The 21,242-nt window shown below is 42.7% G+C and overlaps 2 protein-coding genes across 2 annotated transcripts in view; both read right to left on the reverse strand.

Moving 5' to 3' along the window:
* Positions 1-21,242, reverse strand: part of LOC117441582 (zinc finger protein 271-like) — a 450,813-nt gene that overhangs the window by 389,637 nt on the left and 39,934 nt on the right. The gene's annotated exons all lie outside the window — the stretch shown is intronic.
* On the reverse strand, positions 280-19,291 carry LOC117441571 (gastrula zinc finger protein xFG20-1-like). The gene is made up of 2 exons (XM_071202239.1): positions 18,826-19,291; positions 280-4,356 (listed from the first exon to the last, which is right to left on the reverse strand). The coding sequence occupies exons 1-2, from the start codon at positions 19,010-19,012 to the stop codon at positions 1,067-1,069; spliced, it is 3,477 nt and encodes a 1,158-aa protein (XP_071058340.1). The 5' UTR covers positions 19,013-19,291; the 3' UTR covers positions 280-1,066.

The raw sequence follows: 21,242 nt of genomic DNA on the forward strand, positions 1-21,242 counted from the left end.
TAAGATATACATTAAAAATATATATATTTTAAATTGTGAGTTTAAGTCCGGTTGTCCAAAGAGACGCCACATCAAAGAAGAGTGCACTGGCAACAACACACTGGTAGAAGATCACCAACAACAGACTGGTAGAAGATCTCCAACATCTTACTGCAGCAATCCCGTAGGATTCTAGTATCTGGAATGAGGTGTGACCCTACCTAAGTGTGAGTGTGGCAGTCGTGCAATCTTACCCTAAATCAGAAGAGGACAGCGCAGAATTCATTTAGGTTACCCCAGTCCAAATGGGTGGGATGGTTTTATTTGAAGAGATGGTCCACACTAACACCGTTTTTGACTTTATCTGGTTACAATGTGACAGTTATACAATGTCTTACTCTCTGGAATTAATGATTAATTTACCAGTTAACATGTTTTCCTTTCTGTTAAAACTCCCTGCATGTCTTCAGAGGTATTTCCTCATGATGACAGCGGGTAAATAACGTCTAGGGAGAGATTCCCAGTTAAGAACCCTAAGACCTTTTTTCCTCTCTCAGCTGCTGCTTTTATATCATACCAACAGAAGCAGAAGCGAATACACACCATCAGACCCATGTATGTAGAGAAGAGTCATTGCTCCCGGGTGTGAGACTGAACATGTCCCGACTTGCTTCAAAAACTAAACTAAAGCTTACAGTAATATCCCATTGAGTCAGGGGCCTCCTGCTGTGAGAGTAAGGGTGTCTTCCCTCTGCTGAATACTGACACCTTTAGTGATAAACTATATCAGAACTTAAACTCTTTCATGTCAGTTTAACAAACCGTGTACATTTAGTATACAAGTATAGAGCTATGTGACATATCATACATTTTACATTGTGGATTCTACAAAATTATATTTCATTATTTTAACTTAAGTTTTAATTATATATCCCAATATGGAAACCTCCTTGGTCTCTGGTTATACATGTTGACAGTTCTGGTCCTCCACAGTCCTCTCTTTACTTGGACCAAAACATTTTCATCACAAAAAGACAAGTTATCGCATTATATACGACTTACTGGGACTTACCCAAATAGTTTAAACCTAACTATAATCACTGTCTTCAGTCTCAGGTTCTGAAGAGCCTCCAGGGTTGTCCTCAGTCTCTGGTTGTAAATGTCTCTCTGGATCTGAGTTCCTGGCTGGTTCTGGTCCTCCACAGTCCTCTCCATCAGCTTCTGTTTCCATGTGTTCAGCTGAGCTGCTGGCTGGAGGCTCTGCCTCTCTGTTCTCTTCAGTTTGAGTTTGAGGAAGCTGTGAGGACTGACGACCAACACACTTATGGATTTTGACTTGATAGCTCTGTGTAAATCTTTTTCCACAAACACTGCAGCTGAATGGTTTCTCTCCTGTGTGGTTTGTCATGTGTCGTTGTAAAGTTGCATTCAGGGCAAAAGCTTTCTCACAGACTGAACAGCTGAATGGTTTCTCTCCTGTGTGGATTCTCAAGTGTCGATGGAAATGTGCTCTCGTTGGAAAGGATTTCTTACAGATTGAGCAGCTGAATGGTTTCGCTCCTGTATGGATTTTCATATGTTCCTTTAAACTTTCTCTCCGTTTAAAAGATTTCTCACAGACTGAGCAGCTGAATGGTTTCTCTCCTGTGTGGACTATCATGTGGTCTTTTAGATATCCTCTCTGTGCAAAAGCTTTCTCACAGACTGAGCAACTGAATAGTTTCTCTCCTGTGTGGATTCTCATGTGTCGTTGTAAAGGTTCTTTCAGGGCAAAAGCTTTCTCACAGACTGCGCAGCTAAATGGTTTCTCTCCTGTGTGTGTTCTCAAATGTCTATGGAAATTTGTTCTCGTTGGAAATGATTTATTACAGACTGAGCAGCTGAATGGTTTCTCTCCTGTATGGATTTTCATATGTTCCTTTAAATGTCCCCTCTGTTTAAAAGACTTCTCACAGACTGAGCAGCTGAATGGTTTCTCTCCTGTACTACGTCTTGAATCACTGACGGGGTCTTGTTTATTTTTCTGAGAGTTTGAACCTGGTTCTCTGGGCTCCTTCCAATCAGCACTGTCTTCAGTGTCAGGTTCAGACGAGTCTCCTAGGATGTCCTCAGTCTCTGGTTGTAAATGTCTCTCTGGATCTGAGTTCCTGGCTGGTTCTGGTCCTCCACAGTCCTCTCCATCAGCTTCTGTTTCCAGGTGTTCAGTTTGTCTTTGATGAAGCCGAGAAGACTGAGGTTTCTCTTCATCATCTTCACTCTTCACAGGGACAGGAGTGAATGTGGACTTGGTGATATCAGCCTTCACCAGCCCTTGAAGCTGCTCTCCCTCCTGAATGCTCCAGAGTTCCTCCTGCTCCTCTTTAATGTGTGGGGGGGGCTCTGGGTCCTCCTGATTCCGCATATGCATAGGTTCTCTGGGCTCCTTCGAATCTCCAGTATCTTCAGTGTCAGGTTCAGAAGAGCCTCCAGGGTTGTCCACAGTCTCTGGTTGTAAATGTCTCTCTGGATCTGAGTTCCTGGCTGGTTCTGGTTCTCCACAGTCCTCTCCATCAGCTTCTGTTTCCAGGTGTTCAGTTTGTCTTTGATGAAGCTGAGAAGACTGAGGTTTCTCTTCATCATCTTCACTCTTCACAGGGACAGGAGTGAATGTGGACTTGGTGATATCAGCCTCCTCCAGCCCTTGAAGCTGCTCTCCCTCCTGAATACTCCAGAGTTCCTCCTGTTCCTCTTTAATGTGTAGGGGGGGCTCTGGGTCCTCCTGGTTCGGCATATGTTGGTTTTGATTTCCATCTTCCATAAACAATTCCTCTTTCTGGTGATTGCTGTTAAATGTTTCACCACTGTGGGAAAATGCATGTTTCAAAGTGCTTAAATCTGACAGGCCTTCACTTCTCTGTTTCCAAAAATCATCGTCGTCACTGTCTTCAGTCTCTGAAGAGTCTCCAGGGTTTTCCTCAGTCTCTGGTTGTAAATGTGTTTTTGTATCTGAGTTCCTGGCTGGTTCTGGTCCTCCACAGTCTTCTCCATCAGCTGCTGTTTCTACAGCTTCAGTTTGAAGAGGCTGTGAGGACTTACCCTCACATTCATGGTATTTCAGCGTAAATTGTGAAGGGAACATTCTGTTACAATATCTGCAACATAATTTCGGCCTTTTGTGGACTTCCATATGTTTAGTCAGAGATCTTCTCCATGCAAATTCTTTACCACACAGTGAGCAACTAAACTGGGTTTGTCTCGTGTGGATCCTCATGTGTTGTACTAAAGCCTCGCTGTCACTAACACCTGAGTTACACACAGAGCAGCAGAAAGGTTGCTCCCCAAACTGACCAGGCATTTGAGAACTTTCAAGATTGGAAAAAGCGATACCACAAAGTGAGCCATCATTCGATCTCAGACTTTTCTGAATTCTGCTGGTAACTGGCAGTTGGTGCTTTCGGTCTATTACTGTTCCACGCTGAGAGCTGTCGAACAGTGGGTTAGAAGTGTGACACTGCAAGGGCTTGCCGACACACTCGTGGTTCAAGAGCTGCGACTCCAGCAGGAAACTTTTCTCACAGACTGCACAGCTGGGTGGTTTCCCCTCTGTGTGGACACATATGTGCCCGGACAGATTTCCTTCTGTTGCAAACCATTTACCACAACATGAGCAACTGAATGGTTTCTCTTTTGTGGGAGATGTTTTGTGCGTCAGCTGACTGACCTCATATTGATCTTTACAAAACACAATGTCAACATTGTCATCAGGTTCTAGAGGTGGTTCGCCACCTTTATCAGTCTCTGGTTGTAAATAGCTCTCTGGATCTGAGATCCTGGCTGGTTCTGGTCCTCCACATTCCTCTCCATCATCTTCTGTTTCCATATGTTCATTTTGTCTTTGATGAAGCTGTGAGGACTGACGACCAACACAATTATGGCTTTTGACCGAACGACTCCAAGTAAATCTTCTGTCACAAACACTACAGCTGAATTGTTTCTCTCCTGTGTGGACTATCATGTGTTCCTTTAAATGTCCTCTCTGTGTAAAAGCTTTCTTACAGACTGAGCAGCCAAATGTTTTCGCTCCTGCACTACGTCTTGAATCACTGATAGGGTCTTGTTTATTCCTCTGAGAGTTTGAACCTGGTTCTCTGGTCTCCTTCCAATCAGCACTGTCTTCAGTCTCTTTTTCACTCTTCACAGGGACAGGGGTGAATGTGGACTTGGTGATATCAACCTCCTCCAGCCCTTGAAGCTGCTCTCCCTCCTGACTGCTCCAGAGTTCCGCCTGTTCCTCTTTAATGTGTGGGAGGGGCTCTGGGTCCTCCTGGTCCAGACTGGAGCTCCACTCCTGCTGCTCAGGGGGAACTTCTACTTTAACCACCACCAGCTGCTGGATGTCTGCAGGAAAGAGGAAACACATATTCAGAGAAGCTGTAGAGTATTAGAATTTAAAATCTAACCACGATTAACACTTTAACTTTGCAGCCCTTATCCATTAATTATTTTAAATGCTTTTCCAGATGCCCTGGAGAGTTTCAGGACAACAAGTGAGTTAGTACTGTCGCTGATCTAAAACATAGTTTCACTCCCGGTTAGCAAGGCGTCGGCCGTTCACGGAGTGTGAGGCCTTAGCCTTATAGTTTGGGACCTGTCTGCAGAGTCGTTAGCTGAGAACTGGTGTTGGAGTTTCTCAGAGTAGTTTCTCTCTCCGCCTTGCTAAACCTGTACTTGGACTCATACAGGTGCATCTCAATAAATTGGAACAGCATCTCGAAACATTTTAATAATACATAAGACCAATACAAAAACTGATTTTTTAATAATATAGAAGTGCTGGCCTTCTGAAAAGTATGTTAATGTTCCTGCTGTCAGTACTTGGTTGGACCTCCTTTAGCATGAATAACTGCATCAATGCGGTGTGGCATGGACACTATCAGTCTGTGGCACTGCTGAGGTGTAATGGAAGCCCAGGTTGCTTCACTAGCAGCCTTCAGCTCGTCTGCATTGTTGATGAAGTGCTCTGACAAACAGTGCCATCTTTGCGCAAAATGATTATACAGGAATGAAAAGTCAATAAATAAACATGTTGTTAAAAATGTTGTTTTTTTTTCGGGCGGGTTTTATATACAAAGCCATGTAAGGGAATAGCACCGTTGGGGTACACCTTTAACATGGGGAAAGTATTGGCACCGTACAAAAAGCGCGACGATGGGCTGACGACGTCCGCTGCCAAGACATGTTCCTTGGCACTGCCAATACATGCCGGATTGCCTGTGTTGATTTAAAAATTGGTGGCGCTGGTGCTCACGCTCTTGTCCACTTGGAGCTCATTTGTCCACTTCGAATGCATCCAAATGCATTTCACCCACAATAGTGTATTAAAGGCCCGTTTTGACCGAAAGACCCCCAAAGCGGGCAGGAAGACCCCCAAAGTGGGTAACCAGGGCTGTGAGTGTTCAAATTTGTTTCCCAAGTCGCCCAATCTGTCCCAAAGTCGACAGAGTGGTCTGTCTTCAGGAGAAGGGCTGCATAGTGGTCTTAGTGGGGAGTTTCGGGGGTCTTTGTGACAATGGCCTCGAACGGACTTGCAAACAGATCCCCCTCGTACAGGACCCCTCCCCTGGGCGTCCCCCTGTTTTGTGGACCCCCAAGGTGTTTATCTTTTGTGGGGTGGGGGTGTCTGCAATTACTCTACCTATTTGTAACATGTGAGTATTCAGAGTGGACTTTCTGTCCACTCTGAATACACCCAGTGCATTGTCCACTTCACATACTTTACAATGGTGTGAAGTGGACAGGGCGAGGCCTAATTCCCTTACCCCTCCCCCCTGACCTGAGAGAAGGTCAGAGGATCTCCAGATTCAAGTGGTTTATTTGTGGACATGTGTACTCCGAGGCCATTGGGTCCCCTTTTGATTGTTGTGTTTTATTTTCGCAAAAACACTCATATATCACACTTTGACCTTTCAGACCTTTTTGGGTGGCAACCAATTAAGGCTGTCCCCAAGATACAGTTGTTCCAAAATCACAACACGCAACCTCCGAGACGTCATAAACGGGTTGCAGGTGTTTCTGGGTCGCTACCATGCTCCTGGAAGAAGTTAGCTTTGGGGATGAGCTGGGAGCCTGAAACTCGGGCACTGTGGAAAATAGGCTCCATTTTTGTCAAAGCAGCAAAATCCACATCATTTCAAGCTATTTGGCTAACATGGGAGGTTGTCCATTTCAAATACTTAAGAATGGGATTACCCTTCCTTTTCGCCACCATTCATTTTCAATTCCAAGTGTACATGTTCCCCCAGAGCCTACGGGGCATGCAGAGACCCGAAAACAGTGTAGGTTCGCTCGTCGTCGAGTGCCGACTAACATATTTAAATGTCGGCACCGCAGGCCCTCCAGAACAAAAGTGTCGCATAAACGTACTAAAATCTAAGGGTCTTGTCAGACTTGACGCCTGCAAGAGGATTCTGAAGTTTGATATTGAGCACATTTTTTTAAATTTGACCTAGCGTAACCAAAGTTCGGTCGATCCAACTGGACGTCAGAGAGAGTCTCTACACAGAATATGAGGACCCTGTCCGCTCGGGGACCAAAACCGCGGACGAAAGATACGCGATCCAGCAAAATGTCCTGCAATAACTCTGCTTATATGGCCTCTTGAGCTTCCAAATTGCAGGTAGTCTTTTCACACCACACGTGGAGCGGGTGTAGTCAAATGGAGGTCTCTGGGTGGTTAGGAACTAGAAACACAGCAACAAAAAGAAATGTGCTTTATTTAGAATGGGCGGTGTATTTGAAGTGGTCAGACTGTATTCGAAGTGTCCTCCCAGGTCGTGAGTTCGAGTCCCGCATGGGACAACCAACACAGTTTCGAAGTGGTTAGACACTTTCCAAAATGTCTCCTCTCTATTTATAAGTGTTTTCATTACATACAACATCCTCCCTTAAGGCCTTTTGAGAAGCCGCAGTGCTCCGTGAGTGTTTAAAGTACTTTGAAAAGGGCTAAAGAGATCATTTTTTCACAGGGGGCCTCTAAATAGGGCCCAGATCAGGAATCTGAAGTATGTAACCTCTAACCCACCCAGAACTTGTTTTCAATAAAATGTCAAACTTTCTCACAAAATGCTGTCTGGAGCTTAGCATATGACAGGCTTGTGTTAGCAGAGGGGAAGAAAATTAAAAAAATTGAAAAAATGTGGTTGGCGCTCCGAGACTTCGAGAGTGTGTTGTTGCACTTGTGTGGAACCGGCTTGCAACATTTGGGGAACCTGCGACCTCGGACAAGGTCAAAACCGAGGTCAGAGGTCACATTCGCAATGCCGACAGTACCCTCGACGGCGCAAAGGAAGTTCCGACCGCTTTGGGCTTGCTCTCATTAGAACCGGCTCGAAGAGTACATGCAGTTAGATGCCTCCGCTGCTCCTAATGTCAAAAGTTACGGCTTGAAATGTAACAAAGCTCCAAAGGTCAAAGGTCACGCTTTCATGCCGTACGGTGCCCTTTACAGCACAAAGGAAGGTCCGACCACTTTGAGCTTGATGTCATTTTAACCGTCTCAGAGAGCAGATGCAAATGGATGCCTCTGGTGCAACTAAATGTCAAAGGTTACGGCTTAAAATGTAACAAAACCTTCCCTTAAGGCCTTTTGAGAAGCCGCAGTGCTCCGTGAGTGTTTAAAGTACTTTGAAAAGGGCTAAAGAGATATTTTTTTCACAGGGGGCTTCTAAATAGGGCCCAGATCAGGAATCTGAAATATGGGAACCCTAGCCCACCCAGAACTTTTTTTCAATCAAATGCCATCATGCATTACTGCCATTGACGTCTGACTGCCCTAGCTCCGCCCCCTGAGGTCCTAAAGACTCACGGAGGGTACCATTGGATGCGGAATAATTAAAGGTGCGGAATAGCCATTGAGCCCGAACCGATCAGACGTTGTTATCAAAAGATACGAATTAGTAGCACTTTTGGACAAATTATCTTTTCATTGGAATAATATTGATATAAAATCAAGCATTTGAGTGACGCAATTGATATTCACAGCAAATGTTCCCCGCTATATGTAGTACACTGGTGTATAATTTCAGGGATCCAGCTGGTACCGTTCGCTCCTATAAGATATTTTTAATTAAAAAAATGTGAAATCCTAAAAGAGATATAAATAGATAATTTTTTCACAGGGCCCAAAAAGGGCCTAAATAGGGCCCAGATCAGGGATCTGAAGTATGGGAACCCTAGAACACCCAAAACTTTTTTTCAATCAAATGGCAAACTTTCTCACAAAATCCTGATTTACTCGTAGAGTCAGACAGGGTTTTGCTGGAGAAGAATGAGCAAATTGAAAAAAATTCAAAAAATGTGCTTGGCGCTCCGAGCCTTTGAGAGTGTGTTGTTGCACTTGTGTGGAACCTGCTTGCAAAATGTGGGGACCATGCGACCGTGTACACAGTACTAAGAGCCATTTCATTGTATTCTCCTCCCCCACCACAAGGCTGGCAGATTCTAAGCAGTGCAGTTGCAGTGATATCAGCGTTGCTCATTGGTGAGGATGGTCGCGAGTTCGAATCCATGCTATGGCATGCATGCAAACATTTTTATATTTAGTCAAGAGATAATTATATGTGGAAAGTTGTCTTCTCAGACTCTCCATATTTGAAGTTGATTATTGTATAGTTAGTGTTATAGTATTTTAGGGTAGTTAGTATAATAGGTTTATTCATTTTGTAACTATTAAATGTAAAACACACGTTTTTCACATGCTGGCAGTACTTCCATTTGCTTCGTCTTGGTCTGTAGATGTGATTTGATGTGTCGTTTATACATTTTGATGGCGGAAAAGATATCAAAATGTCCCGTTGATATACATACTGAGAAATATATCCGTATATAGTAGACATTTTTCCCTGTAATCTCTAAGCGGCCCTGTGTCGTACTGAGATAAGCGTTAGTCTTTGCTCTGAGGGACCCAAGTACGATACCCGCCTAAGACCTTTTAATGGAAATGTGAAAATTATTTAAAATGTGTTGAATTGAGAGAGGGATACTTTTAAGTTAATTATTATAGGTTTAGTTATTATGGAATTATTAAATATAAAACAATTGTGTTGAATTAAGAGAGGGATAATGGGTTACATTATAATTTATGTCAGGGTGAACAGTGAATGTGTGAAATACTAATATTATGCTAACCGCTAGTCGCTAAGCTAACGGCAGCCATTTAAATGTATTTTTCCATTGAAAATGCTAACCGCTAGCAGCAAAGCTAGCATCACAGTCACTGGTCCGTTTGCGGATACTTTGCACACGTTTTTCACACGCTAGAAGTCTGGGAGTACTTCGGTTAGCTTCGTCTTGATCTGTAGATGTCATTCGATGCATCGTTTGTCCATTTTGATGGTGTAAAAGACTACTGTCTGCACGAAATCGGAAACCGGAAGTCGGTTTTTGAAAGGACTCAGAAGAAAAACGGCTGCCTCACTTCATGGAGGAATGTCTCCCCGCTCCATGTGCACTCTGGCCCCGGTACATGTGTTGCCTGGAGACCCCCCAGTATGGTTCTTCAAAAACTTTAAGTTTTTGAACTGGTCCCTGGAGGAATGTGGAGTTGTCAGGGGACTCTACCCGCATATGAGGCACTATTTTCGGATACATTTCATCCATGTTCACCCAGAAGAAGAACCAGAGGAAGGTCTGGTTCTTCCAAAAGTTAACATACTTTTTCTGACTCTGGAGGAATGTAAGGGGAGTTGTCAGGGGACTCTACCCGCATATGAGGCACTATTTTCGGATACAGTGTATAGTGGGGATAGTGGAATTAACTAGTACTGACTTTGATTGCAGATAAAGCAATATTTGAATAATATATATATATATAATAGATTGCCCGATCGGGCAACCAGCAGGTGAGGCTTCATTGCCCGAGCTAAATCAGTGTGAGAAAAAGTTTTTAGAGAGTACTTGTCCATGGACAAGTGAGTTTGGCAATTTACTTGTCCGAATACATTTTTCACTTGTCCAGAATGGACAAAAATGTGGGGCCACTGGAATCTTCTTCTTCGCCATCGTAATTTATATTTTCCCACGGTTTTTACGACACCGCTCACGTAAGTGAGCGGTAAGATTTTACTGCATCACACATAGGGTTGGGTATCGTTTGGATTTTAACGATTCCGGTTCTGCTTTTCGATTCCGGTTATTTTTGTTTCTCGATTCCGGTTCTTTGAGAGGGTAAATAAGTCCCATGACAAACTGGGAGAAAAATATATTTATGAAAACATTAAGTCAAATCTGTATTCCTATTTACAAATCACTTCATACTTTTTAATTTCTTTCGGTTATTGAATACAATTATATAAAAATAATCTCTGCATTGTTTAGTTAGTTCTAAGTGGTGCAGTTTGAGAATGTACAGTTGGCCCAGTGTCCTTTGATGTTACACTGCAACCTGCCTGTGAGATAGAGTCCAACCACACATGTCCAACACATAGGACATAACCTAATAATAATAATGACACATTAGATGTATAGCCTAGAGGCCTAGCGCTTTTCTACAACTCAAAGACGCTTGCAATCAGGGCCGCTATTATTAATAGAAGTTGTTTATTTGCATTAATTATATTTTAATCTTTTTGAGAATAGTATTTGGCAGGAAATGCAGACGTATTCACCTGTAAACGCATACTGAATGACATATATGCACAACCTTTTACCTCACTGCATAAAAAAGTGTTGATAATAATAACAAACAGGAATTATATTTATTTTATTATATTAGCCTACTTTGTTTCGAGAAGAAGAAAAAAAAGTTCACTCCTGTCGGTTGGGGGGGGGGGGCTCATCTCACAATGTCACTTGGGGCCCCAAGTTGGCCAGGGGCGGCCCTGCCTGCAATACACATGCTGCAGCTGCCCAGCTGCTCACTGTTTGTAAAAGTAAATAAATAGTATTTTCATTTCAATAATCTACTTTCTATACCCTGCTTCAGAAACAATACTGACATCCCTGTGCTCCTCCGAGTCTGGGGGTCCGGGGATGTGAGGACAGCGCGAGGACACAGACAGGGAGGCTACTTTATAAAGGAAATGGCGGGCAATATTAACAACATAGGAGTTAAAACGCTTAATAACCTTCATTATGTGTTAGAGAAAGAACATAAGAAAGTTTGACAAAGATTAGGCTGTTAAACGGGCTGCGGATCCGCTGTGTGTAGAAAGAAAGAGAGAGACGCTGAGCTGTACCGCGCAGCGATCAGCTGATACGGAGCATAGAGAGAGAGAGAGCTGCGGTCCGCGGGGCTCAGCCTCGCCTCCTGTCCTCACAACTATTATTAATCCCGGTACCGGACAATTGTTATTTGTTCCCACCCCGCTCCGCCCCGCCCCCGTCTAACTGTACAGAAAGCGGCGAGATGCATTTCCTTAGGAATCGACAAGCAGAACCGAAACTAATACTTCTAAACGAACAATGGCGGACACGTACAATTTGCAAATGAGTTCTGCCTTTTGTAAACTGAATTTATCAATAATTTGTCAATAAATCAGGCCGAAAAGCGTCACGTGTCCGCCGGACAAGTCAATTGAAAGATCTACTTGTCCGATATTGTAAATAACACGTCCCGGACGGTGGGACGTGTACTTTTTTGCACACTGTAAATACTAGATGGCCCCGGGGAATATCGCTGATTTCTTCAGGGTATGGTTTAAACATAATGTTTCACTAAATACTGAAGTTTTGATTAACTATCTAATGACTGGAGCCTTCCTTTAACAAGAAAAAGTCATTGTATGTTATGTTCGAAAATACTATGAAAAACAAATTAAAAAAAAGGTCATAACTATAAAATGTGTTTACCAGTATGTCAAAAATATCTTACTAAAATAAAAAAGGTAAATAGTAAATAACAGAGTCCAAACGGTCATAGTATAGTGTGTTGAAAATATAGAGAAAAAGAGGTAAAATAATAGAATATTATGAAAATATCATGAAAGAAGTCAAAATATGAAAAAGGTTATTGTATACAACAGTATGTTGAACAAATCATAGTCATAGTATAGTATTTCATATATATATAATTTAAAAAGAGTCACTGTGTAGAATGTCCGAACATTTATTGTAAAAGTACTAGTATAGTATGTCAAAAGTATCTTGAAAAAGGTCCAAGTATAGTATGTTGTTAAGAATTATATTATATAGTTTCTCTGCAATGTCAGTATAGGATTTCTAAAAATATGAAAGAAAGTCAGTTTGTCTAAAAGATCTTGAAAAAGTCATGACATTGTGTGTTGAAATGGTTTTGAATAAACACATCAGTATTTTAAAAAGTCAAATTGTATCAAGTGCATCAGACAACTCAAATTACTCCATTTGAACTATATTATAAATAAGAAAATAATGGTCATAGTATATAGCCGGGCTATTTAATAGTTTTTGAATGAGGGCAGTTGATGAAGTCCAAAATAAGGGCTCAAGAAAAATATGCCTTGAAATATGAGCAATCATGTTAATAGCTACAGATAAAGTAATCTACTACAACAACATAGGATTGCTTATATTGTATGTCGTAAAAGCATGACGCAAACATCAGGGAACCATATGCCCAAGGCATTCCTACATGTAGATGACATGTTCAGAACTCAGTACATGTGAACCATTAACTCATTTAACCATCCACATCAATTTAAGTGCACACACCAGTTCAAACAAAAAAACAGGCTTGTGTGCATTATGGTTTTGAATAAACAAATCAGTATTTAAAAAAAAAGTCAAACTATATAAAGTGCTTCAGACAACTTCAATTACTCCATTTGGACTATATCTAGAACGTCACTATTTGTAACTAAAGCAATTTAACCTAAGTGAAGCCATCCTAAGGAGTGGGCACTACAGTCAAGAACTAGCTGACTTTTTAACATTCTACTCAAAGGGCCGGTATATATTACCTCCGCCAATCGCATAGCCCTGGTATATGTCAAATAGTCATTATGATATTTTCGAATCTACAACAAAAACAAAAAGTACTAGTATGGTATATCCAGGTATCATGGCCTATTTTCTTTAGGTAATTGTGGTCGGTAGGCGTGTAACGGTTCACAAACATTTCGGTTCGGTAGGTACCTCGGTTTTTAGGTCACGGTTCGGTTCCGTACATTTGAACTTTACTGTACTAGTATTCACAAAACATAAAATATTAGTTTTGGGTTTTTAATTATTATTAAACTGTGAATATTCACTCAAATAAATATAAAAATAAAATAAACATTAAGGTGCAGCTTTTCGATGAACTGAAATAATCTGTATTTGAACTTTACTGTACTAGTACCTAAGCAGCCAGTTTGACATTATGACTTGCTTGTCATTGTATTTTCATGTTGTTTAAAGAAAGATTAACTTGTCCACATTGCTGCAGAAAGGGCAGATCTGCTGGCACTAGCAATGTCTCCTGCTGTGGAGAACACCCTCTCGCTAGGGACAGAGGTAGTAGCAGATACAGCCAGGTAGCGCTTTGCTAACATGGCAACATAAGGATATTTGCCGTTTGTAATAGCTTTGGCTCGGTCTGAAGTTTTTGCGAGTGGTGGAGGCTTAAATGCTAATGGGAGTTGGGTTTGCACTTCAGTCTTTTGGTACCGGTGATATTCACGTTCGGGTGATGCCTTTTCAAATGAGTGTGCAAGTTTGATGTATTGCCAGCTGCGTAACCAATGTTAGTTGAACAATGCCGACAAACAGCTTTGGTTCGGTCCACCTGTCTTTGTCCGTCATCCTTGTTCGTAACTGCAAAACCAAAATGTTCCCAAACCGGAGACTTCAATGATGCTGGAGGATTTTCGAGCTCAACTTCATCTGCGTTCGCCATTTCCTCAAATTACTGACTACATTTGAACGCATCCCTCTGACCAGCTCGTCCAATGAAATTACTTGTTTGCTCTATGACGCGTTGAACACAATGGGAGCAAATTACTCTGAATGCTGCGATGCAGCACCTGAGATTACTTCCAAGAAGTTGTTCACGTTCTCAATTTTTTACGTTTAACGTTATATTCGTTCGGTACACACGTGTACCGAACCGAAGGGCCCGTACCGAATAATTTCGGTACGGGTACGTGTACCGTTACACCCCTACAATGGACAATGGAGAATTAAAAAGGTGCAGCAGGTGGCGGACCACGGGGGATTTGAATGGGACTTGTTATAAATAAACAACGAACATTGGAGACGTGGAGGGCCGGCCCCCAGCAGCGCCAACCGGCCCACAGGGAGGAGCCAGAGGATATTTAACAGCTGGAAAGGTGGAGCTCGCTCTCTTCTCTTCGCTCACGAGAGCCAGAACACAGCTGTTTTTCTGACTGAACCATCTTCTGCTTGTAACATTACCGCGCTTTTTATTAATTAAAGTATACATTTGAACCTTCTCAGAGACTCAATTAGTCTCCTTTTTAAAGCTTCTCTCCTGGACGCGAGAATAACGAACACAGTTATCAGACTTAATGTATCGATACCCGCGGCTGAAATATCGATACTTTCTCAGAAAACTAAATATCGATATATATCGCAGGATCGATTAAATTGCACAGCCCTACATGTAATGGTCATCTACTGTGGACAATACCCACAGGAGCAAATGCGGGTGAAGTGTCTTGCCCAAGGACACAACGGCCTGACGCAGTGGGGCGGCGGGAGCGGGTTTCGAACACGAGTTCCCTAATGCCCCCTTGATCTGATGATCAAACGCACAGACCACTGCGCCACCCGTCCCGTCAACATACATATATACATTAGTGTTGCACGATTAATCGAAAAAAGATCGTGATCTCGATTCAGACACCTATGCGATCTCATTTCTAAATTACGGCGATCCTATGACGTCATGCTGATTTTTTTCTTGGGATTTTTTTTGATTTTTTTTATTATTTTGCTTCTGAATAATACCAACTTGCAATGTCAATCATACTTAAACGATGTAAAGCAAATATACTCTATACATTTAACATTAAAGTACCATGATCGCATCCAAATGGTAGTGTTCTGTCTCTCCTCCTCTCATGCAGTGTTAACGCTGCAGCCACTAGTGTTGCCAGTTAGGAAGGAATAAGCAACGAGGTCTATGAAAACAAGCGCAAAAGAACATGAGCACTTTAAACCTATATGTCGGGTCTACAAGCTCACAACCGCAACAACCATTATTACTTACTACCAAGCAACTTCACAGAAAGATAAGCCCAATGTGGCTTATAATAAGTATACCTGGCAACACTCACTGACTGCAGCACGTGAGGGCAGGAGCCGGCAGTATGTTTACAGAAGCGTTAGCATTAGCACTGATTAGCAAAGAGTGACGAGAGCGACTAGTAGTACAGGAAAAACAGAAATGAGTGACGAGGAGGTCGAGGACAATGACAACAACACCGATGAAAATCCCGGTGGCGACTCTGGCGAGAGGGAGAGGGAAGTTGTGCTTGTGCTGAAAAAAGGACCACATTCATCCAGTGGGTGGAACCTTTTTGGATTTGATCACTGTAAGCATTGTTCTCGCATTAATGTCAGGTAACACCACAAACCTATTAAATCACCTGCGACGTCACCATAAAATACAGTATGCTTTAGCAAAGAAGGACAACCCGAAAAAAAGATCAAACCCCCAGACAACGACGCAAACATCCATAAGCCAAACGTTATTCAACGGAACACCATATTCACACAGCTCACGAAGGCACAAAGAAATAACGAAAGCCATCACCCTGTAACAAACAGGTTGGTGTTGTTGGGTGTCCTGTCACTGTGGACAGGTGCTACTGCAAAGTTTAAATTGTATTATTATAAAGCTGCAAAAATTCTATTTTTTATGTTCAGCACTCAGGCAGCAGCAATATCTTTATTTTAGTTACTGTATGTTTGTTACCAGAGAGACTTGAGTTTAAGTCAAGCCTTTGTTTAAAGCCACAGTAGTTGGCTGTCAAATTCATTTGAGTTACTCTATTCATTTCAAACCTTTATTTATACAGATAAATCCCATTGAGATCATTGTTCTCTTTTCCAAGGGAGACCTGCTCCAGTAGTTCCACATGAAACATAAAAACATAAACAGAACAACAAAATGACATCATACAGCATCATTTACATAATTATCCACATAAACAGGTACCAACAGCTTCCGATTGAGGAGCATCCAACCGAGCTTTAAAAATATTTAGTGGCACCAGATTGTTCAGTTTCCATTTAATGTGCAGACTGTTCCAAGACAGAGGAGCTGCATCTAAAAGCTGCTTCCCTAAGACAGTCCTAGCAGTTGGCACATTTAATAAAACCACAGCATTCGATCTCAGGCAGTAGCCACTTACAATTCTCTGTGAGATCAGGGAGCAGATATAAGATGGAAGTTTCCCTAACATGGCTTTGTATATAAAAATGTACCAGTGACTGAGCCTCCGTACAGTTAGTGAAAGCAAACCAGCCCTTGCACACAGGGTGCAGTGATTGGTTAATGCTTTACAGTTTGTCACACATCTCAGAGCGCTGTGATACGCAGCATCTAACTGGACCAGGCAATGGGCAGGTGCATTCATATAGACCAGATCCCCATAGTCCAGCACAGGTCAAAGGTCACAGTGACTAGCCTTTTCCTGGCCTCAAGCGAGAAACAGGACGTGTTCCTGTAGAAGAAACCTAGCCTATGTTTTTGCTACAAGAAACTGAGACTTGGATTTAAGTCCAGCACTTTGATGTTGATGTGTCTGTTTAAAGCCACAACAGTTGGCTCCAGGTGCCTCATTTTGAATGTAGTAATGTTTGTTCAGTATTCAGCTACTACAGACTAAAGACAATGTTATGTTTTTGTTACAAGAGAGACAAATGTTGTCTGTTTAAATTCATTGTACTCACGTGACGTCTAAGAGTAAGAGTGCAATAAATATTTTCATTGAAACGATGAGAATCGTGATCTCAATTCTTATGGAGGAAAATCGTGATTCACATTTGAGCAAGAATCGTGCAGCACTACTGCTACAGGACAACACTCTGGGCTCTGGGGTAAACTGTGGTAACACGAAGAACCATGTGGCGCTTTAAGAGAGCCGAGCCAAATGATCAACTCACTAACGTAAAAAGACCGTATCTATAAGGGACGGCTCAAGTCAAAATTCAAGCCCCCCCCCCCCCCCCCTCTCGCGGTGGACGCCCTCTCAACCCTGGTCCGACGGAAACACTGGTCGTAATATAGAGTTCTTAAAAAGGAAAATGCAAGCTGCAGTAGGTGGAAGAATGAGCAAACAAATGGGATTTAAAAATATCAATTGAAAAAACCCAAGTCATATGCTTTGCTAAAAAACATAAAGTTGTATTTATTAAACGATATGGACAAGTCCTAGAACAGGTTCGGGTGGTTAGGTTTCTTGGAATGTGATGAAAAACTTACCTGGGGCAGGCATATTGACAAAACCAGAGACGACTGCAAAAAGATGAATAATTTACTGAGATGTCTTTCTGGGCAAGATTGGGGAGCAAGGAGAACTAAATATATATTGGGCTCTAATGAGAGCAGCCCTGGATTATGGATGCATTGCTTATATGTCTGCAGCAGAAAGCAACCTTAAACGTGATGTGGTACAGGCTCAGGCTCTCCGAATATGTAGTGGAGCATTTCAAACTTCACCTGTATCAGCAATACAGGTTGAGGTGGAGGAAATTCCACTGCGGACTCGGAGGATCAAGCTTTTGTTGGCATATTGGGTTAACATTAGAGGGCATAGTAATGCTCACCCCGCAATGGCCATCGTACTGGAGTGTTGGGAACATAATAATTCCACAACTAACAGCTTTGGGTGGATAGGAAATGCTCTAGCAGTTTAAATGCATCTCTGTGCGGGTTAGAAGTCAGTCCCACTGTTCCATCATCGCCTATACCTCCGTGGAGATTTAATATGCCAGCAATCGACACAAGTCTGCAGCTTAAACTAAAAGATAAACCAAAACAAACACCAGTTTGCACAAAAACATATTGACCAACACACAAATAAAGTGTTTATCTTCACGGATGGCATTCTTTGTCCCTCAATGTGAAGTAGCAGTAACAAAGAGCCTCTCAGATCATCTCTCAGTCTTCACTGCAGAATTAGTGGGAATATGGCTAGCACTGAAATGGGTTGAAGAGAACAACCAACCCAGAGTGCTTGCAGCATCTGACAGTCTAGCAGCTCTGTGGAGCTTGAAATCTGGGAGGTCGGGATGCTGGGTTAAAATGTAGGGGGCTTGAAATGTCCTTCCTTTGAGTTCCTGCTCATTTTGTGGTAGAAGTGAATGAGGAAGTAAATAAAAAATTAAGTAAAACAGAGATTAAAACCATTATTAATGTTCATTTACGGAAAACTTGGCAAGAATACTGTGATGTCAGCGAAACAGGAAGGTATCTCTACAGCATCCAGAAACATGTAGGGGTAGAAGACGAAGCAGGAGCCCACGGGAAGAAAAGGTCATTACGCGGTTAAGGACACACAGGACTAAACCAGAAACTCACATAATTGGCATGCACCCCACTGGACTCTGCAGATTGCAACAAACCGGAAACTGTCAAACACTGTGGGGAATCGGCCAAGGAACAGAGGAAGTCTTTAAACTGCTGAAACCATTCTTAAAAACAACTGTAATTATAAAAAGAGTTTAGGTTTTATTTAATTTATTTTTCCTTCCAATCTACTGCTCCACACTCCAGTCCAGTAGGTGGCGGTAATGCACCCATGTGTTGGTTGCCAACCGAAGAAGAACAATAAAGAGAGATTTAATAAAGAGTCTACCGTGATAATGGAGAGTAAACTAACTTCACCGCGGTGTCTAACGTGATAATAGAGAGTCTAAAGAGATAGTAAAGGGGGAACAGACCTGCTCTGTGGATCTGAAGCTGAGGCTGTAACACAGCGTCCAGTAGTTTCCGGTGTCTCTCGTTCTCCTGTTTTGAACGAGACAGTTCCTCCTCGTACTCTGCTATCGTTCTTTCAAACAGAACAAAGATCTCTTCAACAGTCGCAGTGAGTCGCTGCTTCACCAACGAGAGCAGCACAACACTCATGTTTACTAAATCACCACTTTCCGTTTCTCTCACTCTGTGTTGCTAGCGTGTTACCAGCTAGCATGCTAAGCTAGCATGCTAAACTAGCTTCTAGAGTCCGAGCTAGAGGCTTCAGAAGAAAGAGCACAGAGTCAGAGGTTCATCCAGACACACAGACGATGGACGGATCAGCTGCTCACACACACTTCCTCAGGAACACCGAGAGAGAACCATCGATGTAGATAGATGGATGCAGAGAGAGATCCGACGAGACGCGATCTGGTTCCAAACTAGAACTGGCGGGACCATCACTTCCGGTACAGACGACTTCAAAATAAAAGTGGCTATGATTTCCCCTTAAACAATACCTAAACCTTAAGATACACAGACATGGAGCTGCGGAGAGAAACCGGTTTGTTTCTGCTGAAACAGCTTTATTCGTATTCCCCCTCTTCTTGTAATATAATATTTGTAAGAAGAGAAAGGTGAAGAGAGAAAACCGTGGGTTTTATTGTGAAGGCCAGTTCCCCACTGAGCGTGATACCTCTGGGTTCTGCTCAGTATTAATCCAGATCCAGACCGGAAGTTGTGTTTCAGGGTCTCCGTTAGCATGTTAGCTGGGGTAAAAAAGAAACCCTGGTGTCTGGTCGAATCGTCCAAAAATCAGCTCCTCTCGTCTTTTCCAAACCGAGACGAAAAGACGAGAGGAGCTGATTTTTGGACAGTTTGTCTCTGCATGAGATTTAAAAGTGTCTCTGACTCTTTACAGTCTCAACAAGTGTATCTCCGTTAGCAGGGATAACAGCTAATGCATCATGGGGGTTGTCGTTTTTAATAAACTTTATAGAGATCCAGGGGAAGAAACAAACAGTGCCATCAAGGGGTGGAGCTACAGCAACGGCGAAGTCCCGCCCATCTAGTTCCGCCCCATGGGACCTTATTTCGGAGTACACAAGAGGCTTCTCAATACTCAAATTTCCCCTCCTCGACTCCCCTCCTCGACTCCCCTCCTCGATACTTAGACCCGCCCACAGGAGATGCGAGCGGAGGACCGAGGAGGGGAACCGAGGAGAGAGGAGGGGAAGCAGCAGACGTTTAAAGAAATGAGAACTCCTCTCCTCTGAGCGGTCATATTAAAGCGACGTCCGTTCATTATTACGTGGCAACAGCTGCATCAGCTGTCGAGTGTTTTGTCATATTTTATAATCTCTGTTAGATCAGCTGAACATTGTTCCCCCACATATGTACTTTTAATTCATTGAGAGTGCGGTATAATGAGACAATAACAGGCTACAGATGCGGACACACACACACAAATATATTTATATAAATATATGCAATTTAAAGTATGAGAGCACTCTCATAATAACGTAACACAATCAGAGACTGGATATACCCCCCCTCTCTCTGGTCGCTGAAATGGGGAATTGAAATTACGGGCCAAAAGTTGTATTTGCAAGTATTAAAAGTAAGCAGAGGACACCAAACCAACTGAGACCCGTCTGTCCGCCGCATCTGCGCACTGTACAACACGCACCTACAGCTCCTAACGCATAATCAGGCTACAGGCAGCCGTTGTGTATTTTATTATGTGAAGCACTAAATGGTCTTAGAAAAACTCTTTGTAGATATCTACTAAACTAAAGCAAATAAAGAGAGTAGGTCTGTTATACTGAGTGATATATATTTTACACACTGCTCTGCTTTCTGCACGGGCCTCACAGCTGTTCTCACTGTAAACATCGCGTTGCGATGAGAGCAGTTTCTAAAATAATATCCAGGGGATGCATGCAGAGCTGTCATTGGCTGAGATAAGTCCGGCCGTGCGTCACCCCTCCACCGTTCCCGGAAATGCATCCGCGGAGGAGCCGTGGAGGAACCATCAGTGTATCCTCGGTTATAGCTCCTCCAGAGAGCCTCCTCGACGCTCGATCCTCGGTCCTCGGTGTGCATTTAGAGAAATGAGACGTCCTTCAAAATGGCGCGCTGAAATTCATTTCCGGGTCACTACCGGAGGACCGAGGAGTCGAGGAGTTGAGGAGGGGAAATTTGAGTATTGAGAAGCCTCTTTAGGCTGAAGTCGAATAGTCCATTTAGCTTAGGAACCTTCCTAAAGGAGTGAAATGACCCGGAAGTCCCTCAGTGGCAGCCATGATAAGTGCCGTTCGAATTCTCTAGAATGATGAGAATGAAAGGAAAGGAGGTTTCAAACTTCCTTTATCACCTCCTTTAGCTTAGGAACCACTGGACC

The sequence above is a fragment of the Pseudochaenichthys georgianus genome, unplaced genomic scaffold (assembly GCF_902827115.2).
Source record: "Pseudochaenichthys georgianus unplaced genomic scaffold, fPseGeo1.2 scaffold_180_arrow_ctg1, whole genome shotgun sequence".
Taxonomy (NCBI): Eukaryota; Metazoa; Chordata; class Actinopteri; order Perciformes; family Channichthyidae; genus Pseudochaenichthys; species Pseudochaenichthys georgianus.